The following is a 14,593-nucleotide window of genomic DNA, read 5'->3' as shown; positions in this document are numbered from 1 at the left end:
ATCTGGGATGCACCAGACGGAGGGAAGAGTTACTTGATTGTGTTCCCAAAGCAGCCCATCTATCCACACCTGCTCCAGAACCACCCAAGAGGATGGGTGGGCTGGTATCCACTTGTGGAAAGGAATTTATGTTTTTGGTGCTGGCTCTCCATAGGATCTTGGCTTTTCTGCATCAGCCTGGCCTTCTGGTGCTGTGAAATCCAGGATCAATCCAGCACATGGTGGAACGATGCTTCAAACCAATTCTCTTTACCAACAGGTTGGGTTTTATTGTTATTCTTTTTTTTACATGATTCTTAGTGCATCATTTCAAATAAACTATCAAACTGTACAAAGGAACAGAGATAAAAGAAGAGGCGATAAAGTTGGGAAGAGGTTTTTAGTGTCATGAACCATCATGGAAAACAGTAGTCCATAGGCTCTCAAACATTGAAGGTCCAAATAAATCTTATTTTGTTTGTTTAAAAAGTGCTGCAAAATATAAACAATAAATGACTGTAATTAGCAGCTACAAGATCCTTCAAAACTGGAACTTGATTACTGTGAACACACCTAGGGGAAAGAAAAGCAATCTGAGATAAAGGATCTAACAGAACAATGAAATAAATAAAGTGTGGGAGGACAGTCGTGGCATTGAAATGCAGAGGAATCACTTCAGCACAACAGTAAATCATTGGACCACAGACAGCAGAAAGGAACAGAAACACAGTTCCCACTTAAAAGAGTACAGCATGTGCATCACAGGATGGAGGAATACAGCAGGGACAGGCAGGTGGGATCACTCCTGCACACAAAGGTTCTGCTGGAGCTTGCACACAGCTCCAGCTGTGCCTTAAACCCAGAGTGTGGATCCCATGCTTGCCAAACTAGCAGCCACTTGGGCAGTTTGTCTGAATAAGCAGGAATGGGAGAGCGATGTTCCACAGCAAAGCCAGGTGGGATTTCCATTCGAGTAAAAAAAAGGAGAAAAACAAACAAAAAAAAGATACACAGCTACTCCATTTTTTCAGAACATCCTGGTGGGCTGGTCAGACCCTCCACATCCCTGGTGTCTTCCCCAGGCAGCTTGCCTTCACTTGCACACCGAGGTTAAAAACCCACATTAAAGTTTCCTTATATATATATATTTATTTATATATCTTCATATGTATATATATATAAAAAGGATGAGGAGACAGAGGGCCCTCCAGGCCTGTCCTGCCGTGGGCAGGTGATGCTCCCACGCTGCCATAATGAAGACGCCTCTCGCCCGGCCGGTGACCAGCTCACGACCCTGTCCTGTCACACCGTGCTCCTCCTGGGGCAGGAACGTGCCCCTGCCACCCTGTGCCCTCCTCTGGGAGCACTGCTGGTGCCACAGACGTGGTGTCAGCTCAGTTTCCTGCTCTGCCAGGCACTGTGACCATGAACTGCTGGGGACTCCGGGGAGGGAAGGAGGAGAGACAGGGCTGGGGGAGGAAAGAGAGGCCCAGCCCTTGAAGAACCAGCATATCCCTTTGTTGTGCAGGCTGCAGCAGGAGGGAAGGAAAAGCCACTGGTGCAGTTGGGAATGAAGAAGAGATGATGCTGAAATGCCAGAGCATTGTCAGAGAGTGTCAACTAAAGCTTCTTTGATTTCTTTCACTAGAGCAATCCCCATGTCATACAGGTCTACGGTTTTGCTCATATAATTTCCTAAGTAAAATTGTGCTCATCAATCTAAGTCCAGGAGCGCAGAGAATCACTGGTTCATCCCCCTGTGCACATGTTCCTTGTTAAGTGTTCTGCTCTAAAATGTCCTTTTCTGCCTTGCAGCTGATGGACAGGTGCCCTTGGCTCAAGGAAGGGCTGGAATGCGTCTTCCGCAGAGCGATGTCCTCGGCTTCCACCTTGAAGAAACTGGTCTCAATCCTCTCCAGGTCATCTGTCCCCACTTTTATCTTCATGCACAGCAGGTTGATGTATGTTTCATAGCGGCTCTTCTGCAGGGAAAGAGGGAAAGGAGAGCCTGGGAACAGGGACAGGCCGTGGGGTGTGCAGCATGCAGGAACAACTCCATCAGCTACTGCAGGAACCCATCCTATCCCATCAGCATTCCCACTAATGCCACCCCACAAACTGAACCCCAGCACGGTGCCTGCTCTGTGCAAAGACTGACTGTTCCAAGGTCTGAGGAGAAAGGTGTGGGTGGGTGTGTGGGTGGGTGTGTGTAGGACACTCCAGTTGCTTTCACAGGTCTTGGCTGACACTGTGATTGTATAAGCAGGATACTGGGGGCAAAATGAGATCAACAGACCTGCTGCTTACTGATTTAGGATCTCACCTTGATTGGTTAAAATACTTCTGCTTGTCATTGTTTCCATCCAGTAGTTCAGTTATTGCTGCTGAGTTGTGCCCACAATGCTCCTCACAGAGTACAGCATAAAGGGAGGCATCCTCTCTGCCTGCATCCTTTGTTCCAATGCTAGATGGGATCTTTTTGAGGATTTGTGTAATACCCATCCTTTCTCTTAACATCTCAGAGGCAGCCTGTGCTGGCTTCTTTGTCAGCACAAAGAAACAAGCATTTCTGGAGCCATCTCACAAGACAGATGAGACGCCCTGGAAGTGCCAGCTTCTCCTTGAAGACTGAAAAGGCAGTCCAGAGAAAAGGTCAGATAGAAACTTCTCTGCAGGCATCCCAAACCAGATGCTGGAGAAAGGGAGGCAGCAGCAAGAAAGGTTGATACAAAGACAAGGGAACCAGCAGCTGGGAGCTGTGGCTCTGGAGAATCAGGCTGGGTGTTACACAAAAGGATGGTGCAGCCCTGGCATGAGGGAGGTGGGATATTTCCATCCTTAGTGATTTTTGGGGCACTAAATGGCACACTCAGTCTGGGCTAAGACTGGGAATAATCCAAGTTCCTGCTGGAAGCAAGGCTAGAGGCCTCCAGCAGTCCCTTCCCACTGACACCTATGTGGCAGGAACCACACCTTCTCAACTCTTGCTGGAACGAAATGCCCATTTCTCCCACAATTAAATGCTTCTTAGACTTTACAGGGACTTATTTACATGCATCCTCAAAGAGTCTGTAACCAACTCTAACACTGGGTTTGGATTTATTTACCAAAATGGTTTCGGCAAAACAGGATTAGTTGTCCCAGTGATTCCCTTTGCTTTTTAATAATGTTGCTGAAGAAGACTGAGTCACACTGAGAACTGAACCACTCTCTTACTTGGGACCTGAGGAAATGTCAAAATTTGGCACAGTAAAGGAAGACTTTCTTTCTCTTGTCAGTTTTCCCCTCCTCTGGTTAGAAATCACAGAGGGAAAGAAATTATTCTTTTTTTTTTTTTTTTCAGTGCAAAACATTGAGGCTTGTTGCTGCCCCAAGACACCCATCCAGCTTGGGAGCCCTTGCCCTTCTCTCTCCCAGACTCACAGCACCCACAGTTCTGTTCTCCTCAATCAGCCAAGGTACCATTTATCACAGAAAAGATGAAAGCTCCTTTACCTCAAATATTAGGTAATGTTCTTTGAGTCTGTATTCCTCAGCCTCTTTTGACTTGAGGCTCTTCTCTACAGGATGTAATTTATGCTCTGCTAATTCGTCTGCAATCTGCTTCATTTTATTTTCATGAGACCTCAGCTGTTCCTCCTGCCGAGAGAAGCGTGTCAGGTATTAAAAGGTGGGAGAGCAGCACCCAAGTGCTCCTCCTGCCTGTGGCTGGGGGAACTCCCTCTGCCAGGGCTTCAGCTCAGCTGCTGTGCTGAGCCAAAGGTGTGGGATGCACCTGTAAATTCATCTGATAAGGAGCAGCTCAAACACAGGTATTGGAGTAAGAGCAAAAATCAGCTGTCTCAAGTGCCAAGAGTGGATTGCTTTGGCACTGAGGCATCTCTGGCATCATAAGCACAAAATGCTCCTGTAACATGCATCCTGTACCAGCCAGGCAGAAGCAGCACTGTCCCAAGGGCTGCTCACTCTGCTCTTTTTGGAGATAGACGCACCCTCCCAATCTGGGCTCTGACAAAGGTGACCACATCTGTCCCAGCAGACAGGAGCTGTATCCCTGCCCTGACATTTCAGGCTGTCCTCCCCTTTGCAGGGGGGCAGTGGCAGGGTGTCCCTACTTTTTGGAAGTGCAAAGGCATGTTGGGCCTGCCCTGGACAGGGAAACAAAAGCTGCTCTTTGGATGGCAGCAGCTCTTGGGTAGCTGAGCCCGGTGCATCGTGCCCCCTTGTTTCCAGAAACCCTTCCCTGCTGGCTGCAACTCAGCCATCCCTTTTGTCTGTGGTTTTTGAGATTCAGAAACAAGAGGGTGCCATGACATAAACCAAACCTGGGCTGCTGGGCTCTGTGGCATCAACTCTGGAGCTATTCTGCTGTTTCCACCCTGGCAACAGGAAGGTGCTGGGATGTGATGGGCAAAGAGCAATAAACAAGGCAGAGCCAACATGCAGGTGTGTGCACAGGGCTGTTTGTAGCCATGGCAGAAGAAGCACTGGGCAGATGCCAGGATTTTCCACATCTGTCCAAGCTGCCCACTCCACTCCCCTATTCCTGCACTGAGCACCTGAGTGTGTCCATCAGGCAGGGACAGGGGGACTGCAGATGGGTTCAACCTGAGCTGAAGGGCTTGCAGAGCACTGGACACCCCTCCCCTTTCTCTCACACTTTACCTGGCACAGCTTGGTCATGGATGAAGGCAGAAGCGGGCGGCAGAACTTCTTCATGGAGCAGATTGCAGCTGGGAAGGCTGGAGCAGAGAAAATGGCAGCAACAAGGTTGATTCTCAGGATCCAGGAGAGCATTTCTTCCTTACTTCTGTTAAGAAGGAGGAGAGAAGAAAGAAGGAGTCTGTAAATGCTCCTGAACCAGGAGCAGAACAGCAGACAACAGCCCTAGAGCCACCATGCTTAGGAAGGCCATTGGTGGCCTTGCTTTGATGCCACTTCTGTGCCAGGCTGTGAACAGAGGGAAACACTGACTGGCTCCTCTACAGTGCCCTGATGATTTCAGGGCTGCTTCTGCCTCTCAGAGCCTGGGCACTCCTGCCTTCCTCATCAGCTCTGGTTGTATCCTGAGGAGCTGTGGACAGGCCCAGGATGTGCTGCTCTTAGGAGAGTGAGAGCCACCCAGCAGAGGCTCCACACAGCAGAATGTCATTTATATCATCTATGAGACACTGCCCAGGCTCCTTATCAAATCTGTGCAGACACTGCCCCCCAAGCCTTCAAGTGGGTGTTTGCTGCACAAATTCAGATGTTGGGCTTTAGCTTGTCCTTAGCACCCCCAGCCCAACCCATAGACAGCATCACCTCTCTCAGCAGAAGGCGAGACAGAAGATGATTTCATCACACTTGACACTTATTAACACCATACCATTCCTCAGCAATGGACTAAAATAAAACACTGGCTGGGGAGACTGCTTTAAGGAGGTATAGACAGTTTCAAAAGCTGACAAGGGGAATCATCACCTGCAGCACACAGATGTCTTCCTTCCAGAACACGCCAGCAGAAGTTAGCAAGAGGAGCCCTTTCACTCAGCCCTGCACATCCCAGCCCATCCTGCTCAGCTTGCTGATAGCTGAGAAGGACATCAAGAACTGGCACAAAGCTACCAAGAAACTCTGAACTGTGACCAAATCCTTTGCACAGCCCTGCAGAAATGACCCTCAGCCCCTTCCTCACCCCAGGTGTGCCCCCAGTGATGTGGGCAGGGCAGAGGGAGCCTGGCAGTGGCTGCAGGTCAGGCTGCCCACCCAGGCTCTGCAGGGATGGCTGGCACTCACGGGGCCTGGAAGAGGAAGACTCTCCAGTCAGCTGTCTTCAGCTTGAGCACATTGGACTTCTTGCTGTAGTCAGAGGCTTTTGTGGCTAAGGCGTGGTGCACACGGATGGCGTTCTTCAGATCCACTTCAGAGAGGTCTTTGTCAGGTTTATATTCATCCTGTGAAGAGGAACGTTAATTGGATAATGGCAACACTAACATTTGTGGGCTGCTTTAATGAACCTGCCTTTCTATAATCACAGAGTGCCGAGACCAGGAAAAGCACTGCTTTGTACAGTAAATGCTAGGAGCTGATAATGATAATAATTAACATCTGGCAACTGCTTCCATCATTAAGTTCACTGGGAAGATGTAAAGAAGGAGATGAAAGTTTTAAACGTAATTATCAATAGTTATTTCTAACACAGCACATGCCTGAGGCTTTGTGGGGAGGCACAAGGCAGGGCCATGTTTCTGCAGAGCTTGCCCCACAGTGCAGAGCTCAAACCAGGATATCAACAGAGGATATCAACGAGCACCTGCCCTGGTGCTGCAGCTTCACACACTCATGGAATGGTTTGGGCTGGAAAGGACCTCAAAGCTCATGTCATTCCAGCCCCTGCCATGGGCAGGGACACCTTCCACTAGCCCAGGTTGCTCCAACCTGGCCTTGGACACTTCCAGGGATGGGGCAGCCACAGCTCCTCTGAGCAACCTGTGCCAGGGCCTCCCCACCCTCACAGGGAAGAATTTTTTCCTTATATCTACCTGAATTTCCCCTCTTTCAGTTTAACCCCATTGCTCCTTGTCCTATCCCTGCAGCTTTGTGTGGAGGAAGGTACCCCTGGAACAGCAGCATCCCTGTAACCACTGCATCCCTGTGCAGCTGTGGGGCCCGGTGGGCAGTTGCCAGTCTGAGTGTGGCCCCCCTGAAGCAGATTTGGTCTCCCTTTAGTACACCTGCTCCTTTAGCATGGTCTCCTCAGGAATTCATTACACTGGCATGTGCAGATTGCAGCAGCATTCCCTGTATTCCTGCTTTACTTTCTCCACTGAAGGACAACTTCACACAAGGAGGGAATGTAGCAGTAACTGTGTGTGTTTCTATTCTATAAAAAGGTAGAAAATACCAAACACAGGATTCTGAAATTATGATCTTGGCACAGCACTTTTTAGGAAAAAAAAGTTCAGTCAGTTCTGTGTTTACCCTTTTACTTTCACAGTGATTTAACACAATACCCTGCCTCCCATTCTGCACCCTTGCCAGCTCGACCAGTTGGATAGTGGGATGGCAAGGCTGGATGGACAGGTGAAAAAGAACCTGGTGGAGAGAACCTGACCCTGGCTAAACCACCACCCCAGCCATGGTAGGGGTCATGCCAGGACAGGGTGTCCCCAGAAGGCCCTGCCTTGCCCTGGTGATTACAGTGCTACAGGATTAATGTGCTCTATATTTGACTTTCCTTGACTGCCCTTGGCTGTCAGCACCAGGGCACCTGTCTGGTGGTGATGGTCAATACATCCCAAGCCTTCCTTAGCTTCCAGGCCAGAACTTTTCTGCAGATTTGCACAAAGATTGTTTTCTGTTTCCCATGTCCCAAATGCAGCTGTTCAGGGCAAAGCTGTGCTGCAGCCTCTGGGATGGTTAGAGAGGCTGTTCTCTGGTGCAGGGTCAGAGAGATTTCCCCTCTGCTGCTCTTCAGAGCACTGAGGACCAGCACTGCCCAGCCCATGGATGTGGCTCACCCAGCTTTGCTGCTGATGGGAAATGAGCTTCTGAAGTCTTTATTCTCTCGTTTTTTGAAGCAGTCATCCCATTCAGGAGAATGGTTACCATACTGTGCTCATCATCATATGAAACTTGGCCTGGTACAAAAAAAAATGCCTTGGGATCACCCACAAATGTCTGGCACAGGTTCCTGGGGATGGTGAATCCCAAAGAAAAGCCCAGCAGAGGAAGGCTGAGTGCTGCAGTCATCTTATGTTTGGGGAGACACTCAGGTGGGCAGCACAGATACCTTCATCATGGTGATTTCAGTAACCAGAGGGATGGACCATTGCCTTTTGTGCAAAGAAAGACAAATGCTTTGCCTTGTGAAGACCTAATGTGTTACCCCACTGGAAGAGAAATATTTCCTTGAGGAAGATATTGCTGCTTTAGCCTTATATATTGTAGAGAGAGTTCAATTTGGGATATTTTTCCGAAGCTGAAGCTCTCTGGATTTGAATAAATCTGACTGTGCTGCCCATGACCTCTAATTTCAAAATAAGCTTTCTGAAAATACAGTGCAAAATAGCCCAGCTTAATGGTGTGTGACAAAAGGAAACTGCCACAGCTGCTGAGTGCTTTGACTAATGCAGATCCTCATCTTGAATGGAATCATCAAGTATTGCTTTCATGGATTTCAGGCTCTCAGGCATCAGTGTTGGTCTAAAACATCCAATCTTCTTTTTCTAATGCTGGCCCCAGTAAGTCAATGTGAGGTTGAACAAAGCAGGTTCCCTCTACTTCTGCCTTCTCAGGAGTGAACGGTGCTGGAGGCTCCTGCTTGGGATGGCTCCTCCAGGAGGCTCATCCCAATGCCAGCTGGTCACAGTGGCAGGTTTGGGAGATCATGGAGCCTTTGGGTCACTGTCCCCTGCTGCCTACCCCTGTGAGCAGATCCACAACCAGTCTCAAAGCTTGTTTTGCCAAGAAAAGGCATCTAGCTCTCATGCCTGCCTTTGCAGGGCACCTGAATGGGGTGAGCCCAGTTCTGCTGCCCTCTCCTCATGCCTCAGAACCAGCCCTGGCCAGTGCTGGGAATACAGACATGCACCAACAGATACTCCTCCTGCTCTGGCTTGTGAGTGGCTTTTCCTCTTCTATCTTTTCTTCACCTCACATCTACCATCCTAAACACACCATTTAATAAGGAAAGTGAACCCCTGTGCCCTTTTCAGTCCAGACAAGATCTTGGCCCTCCCCAGAGCTCTTGGCAAGGGTCTGCCTGCATGGGACAGCCCCTGGCTCAGGGCTGTGCTGGGAACCCCTTCCTGGTTGGGGCAGAACCTGTGGGGAGACCTGCACCCTTTCCAGCACTTCTGTATAAAAGCACCTCATGTTTTATAGCTTTCCATCATTTTTCTTAACCCCCTCTATGTGTGGTGATTAAGGGTTATTATCCCCATTTCACAGAGGTGAAGTAAGTTGCCAAAGGCCATGGAGTGAGTCAGTGCCCAGAGCAGATTAGAGCACAGGAGAGGTGTGCCCTGCTCCCAAGCCTGCATTTCTTCCTCCAGACTCTGGTGCATCCCTTTAGGGGATCAAGCAATTGCTTTAGCAGACTGTGCTGGAACATGCTGATCCAGCAATTAACACCATCAAGCCAATGACATGTGACATCTTTTCAGCAAGTTTATGGCTGCTGCCTGAATTTATTCTGTCAGACTGACTTCTGCCTGTCCACCCACCCTTCTGCCTGTTGTGTCCACCTCTCTCTGTGTCTGGCCATTCCTTCTTTCTACCCAGCCCCTCCTTCCTCCCACCTTCCCTCTACCTCGCAGTCTTATTTGTACTCAGCTTGCTCCTCAAAACCAAATGCAGTTCCCTGCTCAGCTTCTGTGAATTTACTGTTAAAGCCTAGATCCTTAATTTGGTCTGAGCAGAAAAGGGGCCGGGCTGAACCTGTGCTCCATGACAGCAGGTGGTTCTGGAAGCAGGTTCTTTCTCCTCTATCCTCCATCAGAAAAACTTTCCCCAGTGATTTATGCTCAGCCAAGGTTCTACCTTATGTTTATCTGCAGCTGTCCTCTGCTGAGAGCTTGGGAGGCTAGCAAACCACTTCCTTCCTGTATTGTGCAATTCCTCTGTTCTGCAAACCACCCCACAGGCAAGAAATGACACCAAGGATCCACAGGGCAGGTGGATGTTTATCCACTCTCTGTTGTGGTGCTGGGAATGTTTGCAGATGACAGGGCAAGGACTTTGTTCTTATCCTCCTGTCCTGTCTCTGCAAGCCTGATAGACACTGTCTACAGCCAAGGCCAAGGAATTCCCTGGAGAGGACTGTAGCACAGCCTGGCAGCACTCACGAGTAAGAAACCCCTCTTTCCCCAAATCCTTTGCCCAAACATTCCTTCGGTTTATTTTTGTTGTTGTTCCAAACGCTGCTTCCTTGGGGCACCCTTGGCAGCTCTGGTCTCTCCTGCTAATTACACATCAGTCATGGTTCTTATTTATCAGACACTTTCACAATGCAGCCTCATCTTGGGTGTTTTGCTCCTTCAGTCCTTGACCACAAAGAAAGTCCTCAGTCTCTGAACCAATTGATCCTCAAGGTCATTGAGATAAGAGCATTGATCTCCTCACTGCCACGTCAGCCCCATCCTTGCTGCCTTTTTAAATCCTAAACACCTCAGACAAACACAATGGACTTTGCTAATGAGTGGTAACTGCTGCAAGCCTTGCACAGCAAAGAACCCCCCGCCCTCTGTCCCAGCAGCAGCAATGACACTCAGTGTTGGCTTCACAGCTCCTGCTGCCAGGGAAGAAAATTCCATCCTGAAGGTGCATTTCATCCTCAATATATACCCTCTCACCAGACTCATCCCAAGAGAAATCCTTGGTGGAAAATTCATTTAGATCCAAATGGTTCTGTGACAGTTGAAATGTCTTTTTTTTTTTCTCCCCACACAAAAAGTTGATGGTGCAATTGAATGTTGACAGTAACTCTGTACAAGTTAAATCCTCATGTATGGGTCAGCATGAGGACTCTGGTGGACTCCATGTGAACATTTGTGGTGAGACAAGGACTGAGGGGTGAGAAGAGTGCTGCTGGCTTGAAGAACAAGAGGGCTGGAGGAGATCTGGGCTCCCGTGTGTGCTGCAGCTTCCCTAAGCTCCAGGAGAGTGGCACAGCTGTAAAAACACCTCTGGGCTAAGAGCAACCCACACTGGGAGTTGGGATCCACTGCTGCCAGATTCCTGCTGGCTTTTGACACGTGCCATAGGACCTGGCAAAACACAAGAGCCAGGGGGCTGTGCTAGAGCTCTGAGTCACAGCTCCCTGCTGCCCCGAGGATCTTTCTGCCTCTCTTATATAATCCAATGTTTGTTTGCTCTCATTGCTGTGGAGATAATGCTCAGGAGCATCTACCCACGGGGAGTGCTGCTCCAGCAAGGTGAGTTCAACGGGTTACTGCACAGAATGTGCTGCTCAGGTAGTTCAGACCTAGTTCAGTGGGTTATGCTGATGATGAACAGACATTTGGCATCCTCCTCACATTGACACTCAAGTGAGCCCCTATCCAGTTTCCTCGGGTTTTCCCTCAGAAAAGAGTTTCCAGCCAATCTTCCAAGCATCCAAGTGCCAGAGAGCTGAATGCTAGAGCGTCCAGTGAAGCTGTTCCCCAGTGACTTTGTGTCCCACAAGGACCTGGGAATTACACTTGTGTTGACTGGAGGTGGCCACACAATGAACAGAAATGAAGAGAGGCACAAAGTGTCACTTGACAGCCAGCCCACAGAAGGACCCAGGTCACCAAGGTCCTGAAGAATATAAATTTTCAGCAGAGAACCACAGAATCACAGAATCTTCTGAGCTGCAAGGGACCCACAAAGACCATCACCTCCAACTCCTGGCCCTGCACAGGACACCCCAACAATCCCTGTGCCTGAGAGCCTTATCCAAATGCTGGGCCTGATGTCCCCAGGCCACAGATGTCCCTCCTGGCTGCCAGGGCACTGCTGACTCTCATTCAACTGGCCATTGACCAGGACACCCAGATCTCCTTCCCACAGCTGCTCTCCAGCCTCTCATTCCCCCCTGCCCATCCCAGGTGCAGAATCCAGCACTGTCTTTCTTAAAATTCATACAGTTCGTGATTGCTTGGGGCTCTCATTTGTCAGGGTCTCTCTGCAGGGCCTCTGCCTTTGAGGGACTCAGCAGCTCCTCTCAGTTTAACATTGTCTCAAACTCAGTATTCCCCTGAGTCCTGTGGCCAAGCCACTTATGAAGATGTTGAAGAGCACAGGGAGGAGGATGGAGCCCTGTGGGACCCCACCAGTGACAGGTCACCAGTCTGATGTCACCCCAATCACTGCCACCCTTTGTGCCCAGCCCAAGCCAAGTGCTCACTCACCACACTATGTGTTTATGAGCTGTGTGCTGGACATTCTGTCCAGAAGGATCCTGTGAGAGACAGTATCAAAAGCTTTAGTGAAACCCAAAAAGATTACATCAGCTGGCTTCCTACACCAGACTCAATAAATCTGGGCATAATCAGATCTATGCCAGCAAATAAAACTATAGACAGGATAACACTAGTCAGATGCTCCACCTCTTCACCTTCCTATTCCATTTCTCACCAACATCCTATTTCACCCATTCCATATTACCTGTTCATTCATCCTCCCAATAGGTCCTACTGCTGCGATCCTTCTGCAGAAATCTGTGTTTCCTCTTTCATGCTTTTTCCTTTGGGGTTCCCTTTGGGAACTATTCCCCTTGAATAGTGCCCTTACCACCAAAGGTGAGAGCATCCTCCAGCTCAGGAGGAGCTCTGTCCATGTCCATGCCTGGGTATGTGACAGCTTTGGAGACAACAGGAGACAGCAAGGGGGAGAGTTCCCCATTTACCTTTTGTAAATAAAGGACGGTCCCTTTAAGCACAGCATAAAATTTCTTCCAACCTCTTCTTCCTCTGGGAGCTAAAAAGCAAAGAATATTTAATTATACATGTCTTCCAGTGCTGGTTGACCTTCCAGGCAAACCCAGCCCTTCTCCTGGCCCAGCAGAGGCACTCACTGATGCCCAGAGCTCCCACACCTCCAGGCTATTGCTCACACTGGTTTGTGAGCAGCACAGGTGTTGGAGGGACAGTGGCTCTGTTCCTCCCAGCAGGAACACAAGCAGGTCAGAGCCAGACATGAGCTGGTACAGGGGCACCAGTGAACACCTGCAGGAAGTCTCTGCTCCTCCAAACTCAGGCTGCTGTTCCTTGGACCTAATGCTTGGAGGGTAGAGACATTCCTTGAGCTCCTCTGCTTGGAATTGAGCAGTTAAGGCAGTTTCTGCTCCCCTAAGGAGGGAGCATTCCCACCTCGATGGGCTTGGGGACAGAGAGCTTGGCAGAAGCTGGAGAGGGGTGGGAGGTGCAAGCACAGGCTTTTAGGAAGATGCTGGAAGCAAGAGATTGCCTTTGGTGGCAATCCCTGCTCAAGACTTTTTAATCAGCAGTGCTGGGCCAATCTTATCAATTAGCAAAAGGAATTACACAAGGTTTAATTAATCTCTGCTCATTAACAGTTCCCAAATACCTTTACCTTTGCTGTGATGCCATATGCTGGTAGCAGAGCTATGGGGTGTTCTGTTGCCTAGCCAGCACATGGATATGGACAGGAGCAAGGCTTGGCAGGCCAGACTGTCCCCCAGGTCAGGGCTGGAGTGGACAACTGCTGAGGAACCAGCCTTCCCCCACTGCTCAGAGACTGGGATTTGGGATTATGCCCATGAACAGGGTGGAAGGCCAGGTCTGTCTGTGTTAGATTCCTTGGCAGTGAGAAGACTGAGGCTTCCTGAAAAAATATCTACAAATGCCTCAAAACACCCTCCTCTTCCTCTGCCCCAGCACTTCTGGGGATCTCTGCTGTGCTGCCTGGCATGTGGTGAGGAAATGCCTCCATCAGGAGAGCCAGGGCAAGGTTCTGGGGCTGCCTGGGGCAGCTCTGTCCCTGTCCCTGTCCCTGAGCACGCACTTCTCTTGCCATCCATGTCCGCGTGGGTTTTCCGCGTCAGCACGCCGTGCTTGTAGGTGACGGCGTTCAGCGCCTGCGGGATGTCCAGGAAGGGGTTGCTGCTGTCAACAATCCTCGTCACCTTCTTGGCACTGCCTCCGAATTTGTCATCTACCAGCTCCGAGAGCGACTTCCTCAACTCGTCCTCGTCACTGGGAAACAAAATCAGAGAGGAGATGATGGAGTCAGGGAGTCGAGGGTCTCTGAATTCTCCAGGGAGAAATCAGAGTGCAGGGATTGAATTAAAGCCTGTGGATGGATTGAAGTACATTAAGCCACTCACACATAAGGTAGAGGTGTAACTTTAAGTTTTAGGATAAATAAGTAAGTCAGTCAGTTTTATTATGAGCTCTAATGCTTTCAGTAGCTAAAAAGTTTAAATACCAAAGTAGAAGTGCAAGTTCCAGTGAAGATTAAAAACATGCTGATGTTTTCAGCGAAGGCTCCAGGAACATAGTTGTAGACAGTGCTTGGTGTCAGTGTCTAAATTGGATGAGTGATCACCTCAGGTTGCTGGTCAGGTTGGGACCAAACCTCAGCTGAGGACTGCCCCTCAATGAACCCCCTGGCTGGGATGTGAGCACTAAAACACAATTCCTCACCTGCAGCAAGCAGATGGCCAAAGCATCAGGCACCTCTTGGTAGAGAAGGATGATTTCTTAGCTCTCAGCCCCACAGGAGTCCTGTGGCTGAGGCAGAGCCCAGGTTCTATTCCTGAGTGGGGGGTTAGTGGTGTCTGGGCTGCACCTCTCTGAGCTCCTTGCTGCTGGCTGCACACCTGCCTGTCTGGTGAGATCTGTGGGCAAGGGCATCTCCTTCCCTGGGATGGACACAGGGCAGAGGCAAGCACAGAGAAGAGGATCTTGGCTGTGCAAGGTTATGACTCAATGCCAGGTCCAAGAAAGAAAATCAGGTACCCTGAGCCAGGGAATCCCCATCTGTGTGAGAGGGGAGGGGAGGGGAGGGGAGGGGAGGGGAGGGGAGGGGAGGGGAGGGGAGGGAGGGGAGGGGAGGGGAGGGTGAGAGGAGAGGAGAGGAGAGGAGAGGAGGGAGGGAGGAGGGGAGGGGAGGGGAGGGGAGG

General features: G+C 49.8%; 1 protein-coding gene across 1 annotated transcript in view; it reads right to left on the bottom strand.

Moving 5' to 3' along the window:
* Nucleotides 1-258: 258 nt before the first annotated feature.
* PSD2 (pleckstrin and Sec7 domain containing 2) overlaps nt 259-14,593 on the bottom strand; it is a gene marked incomplete at its 5' end in the record, with an annotated part of 33,779 nt that continues 19,444 nt past the window's right edge. Inside the window, 6 exons of the mRNA XM_079319884.1 lie at nt 259-1,961; nt 3,475-3,618; nt 4,645-4,789; nt 5,758-5,915; nt 12,356-12,426; nt 13,474-13,664. Of these exons, the coding sequence (XP_079176010.1) occupies nt 1,755-1,961; nt 3,475-3,618; nt 4,645-4,789; nt 5,758-5,915; nt 12,356-12,426; nt 13,474-13,664 (916 nt within the window). The 3' untranslated portion in view covers nt 259-1,754. The remainder of the gene's footprint in view (nt 1,962-3,474; nt 3,619-4,644; nt 4,790-5,757; nt 5,916-12,355; nt 12,427-13,473; nt 13,665-14,593) is intronic.

This window comes from Erithacus rubecula (genome assembly GCF_903797595.1).
Source record: "Erithacus rubecula genome assembly, chromosome: 16".
Taxonomy (NCBI): domain Eukaryota; kingdom Metazoa; phylum Chordata; class Aves; order Passeriformes; family Muscicapidae; genus Erithacus; species Erithacus rubecula.
Note: the sequence above shows the minus strand (reverse complement) of the source record. Positions and strands in the feature narration are given on the sequence as shown.